The sequence below is a fragment of the Panthera uncia genome, assembly GCF_023721935.1.
Source record: "Panthera uncia isolate 11264 chromosome A1 unlocalized genomic scaffold, Puncia_PCG_1.0 HiC_scaffold_17, whole genome shotgun sequence".
Lineage (NCBI taxonomy): Eukaryota > Metazoa > Chordata > Mammalia > Carnivora > Felidae > Panthera > Panthera uncia.
The window spans coordinates 2899653-2901394 of record NW_026057577.1 but is presented as its reverse complement, the minus strand read 5'-3'; the positions used below and the strand labels follow the sequence as shown (position 1 = coordinate 2901394).

The 1742-nt window shown below is 36.0% G+C and overlaps 1 protein-coding gene across 1 annotated transcript; it reads right to left on the bottom strand.

Annotated features, from left to right (window-relative positions):
• Positions 1 to 213: 213 nt before the first annotated feature.
• Positions 214 to 1195, bottom strand: LOC125934797 (olfactory receptor 2L8-like). Its single transcript, XM_049648393.1, has one exon. It carries the CDS (start codon positions 1144 to 1146, stop codon positions 214 to 216), a length of 933 nt encoding a protein of 310 aa, XP_049504350.1. The 5' UTR covers positions 1147 to 1195.
• Between the last annotated feature and the right edge of the window lie 547 nt (positions 1196 to 1742).

The window sequence follows — 1742 nt, the reverse complement described above, 5'->3', positions numbered from 1 at the left end:
GTTCTTTCTATTTATTGAAAAATTACCACAAAGAAAACAAACAAAAAAAGCAGTGAGAATATAAAATTATTTTGTCAAATCTCAATTATCTTAATTTTCTAGATTAATATAACCTTTGTCTTCAATCTTGGAATGGTATTGTTTTAATGAGTTGTAAAAGATGAAAATGATGGAATTTTAAGACAGCCGGATTAAAGAGAACTTTTTCTAAACTTATACAGAGCAGATCCTCTGAATCACTCTTCTTAGGGCTCCCATCACCTCCTTGTTTCTCAGGCTATAAATGATAGGGTTGAGCATTGGGGTCAGGATGGTGTAGAAGACAGCGAGAATCTTGTCCTCTGTTGGAGATCTCAGCGATCTTGGGCGTAGATAAGTGTAAGCAAAGGGTGCATAGTAGAAAGTCACCACAGTGAGGTGTGTGCTACAGGTGGAATAGGCCTTCTTCCTCCCTTCTGTTGAGTGCATGTGACAGATGGCATGGAGAACTCGGCCATAAGAACATGCAATGCCGATGAAAGGAAATGCAATCAAAAGTGTGGTGCTCACAAACACTGTGTACTCATAGACCCAGGTGTCCATGCAAGCCAGAGTCAACATGGCTGGCACATCACAGAAGAAATGGTTGATGGACCTGGATCGACAATAAGGGATATGGAGGGCATATACAGTGTGGGCACAGGAGTTGATTGAGCCCATTATCCAAGATCCTGTTATCATCAACACACACACTTTTTTGCTCATACGAATGGGATAATGAAGAGGAAAGCAAATAGCCAAATAGCGATCATAGGCCATAGAGGCCAATAGTAACCCTTCTGCACCTGCTAAAGTCAAGAAGAAGAAGCTCTGTACCCCACACTCAATAAAGGAGATAGACTTGTTTCCAAAGAGATAATTGGATGCCATCTTGGGGACGATGGTGGAGATGTAGTTCAGGTCCATGAGGGAGAGCTGACTAAGTAGAAAATACATGGGTGTGTGGAGATGGACGTCCAGGAGGATGAGGAGAAACATGGACAGGTTTCCAAAAAGAGCCATTAGGAAAATGATAACAATGAGAATGAAAATAAACAACCCAATTCTTGATGGTGGAAACAACCCCAATAAAAGGAAGCCTGTTAATGTTTGGTTGTTATTTTCCATTTTCTATTCATTGGTTTTCCTGAAGAAAAAGAAAAACTCATGGTGTGAAAAATAAAGAAATGTGAGTTTTTACATTTTATCCAAACTATTTTAGTCTAATTCTGAAGTTTTTATAAAATATCTAGTTCCTTAAATAAATAATCAACATTTCTTACTTTGAGAAAGAAGTTCTATGTTGTTTCACAAAGTCACAAGGCAAGGTGATAAGCATATGCATTCAAATTCTTCTGAAAAGAATCTATGAAATAATAAAAGGCAAATATAAATACCCACCGTGTATTTATACATATCATATACGCGATATGATCATATATCATATACATATAAACGTGATATGAGTAATTTATGCTCTTCATAAATTCACATATCTAAAATATTAAAGCTTAATTTGAGTTAAGCATAAATCTTATTGCCAAGACTGACCACAAGTTGACTAATAATTTAATTAATATGGGTTTGGCTCATGTGTATTTATTTTATACTTTTTAGACTGGGACTTTATTAAAATTAAAGATCTCCCCAGCAGGAATTCATTCATAACCACTAGATGTTTATTTTAATTTTGACAAAGTAGACAATTTTTGAATGCATAAAGA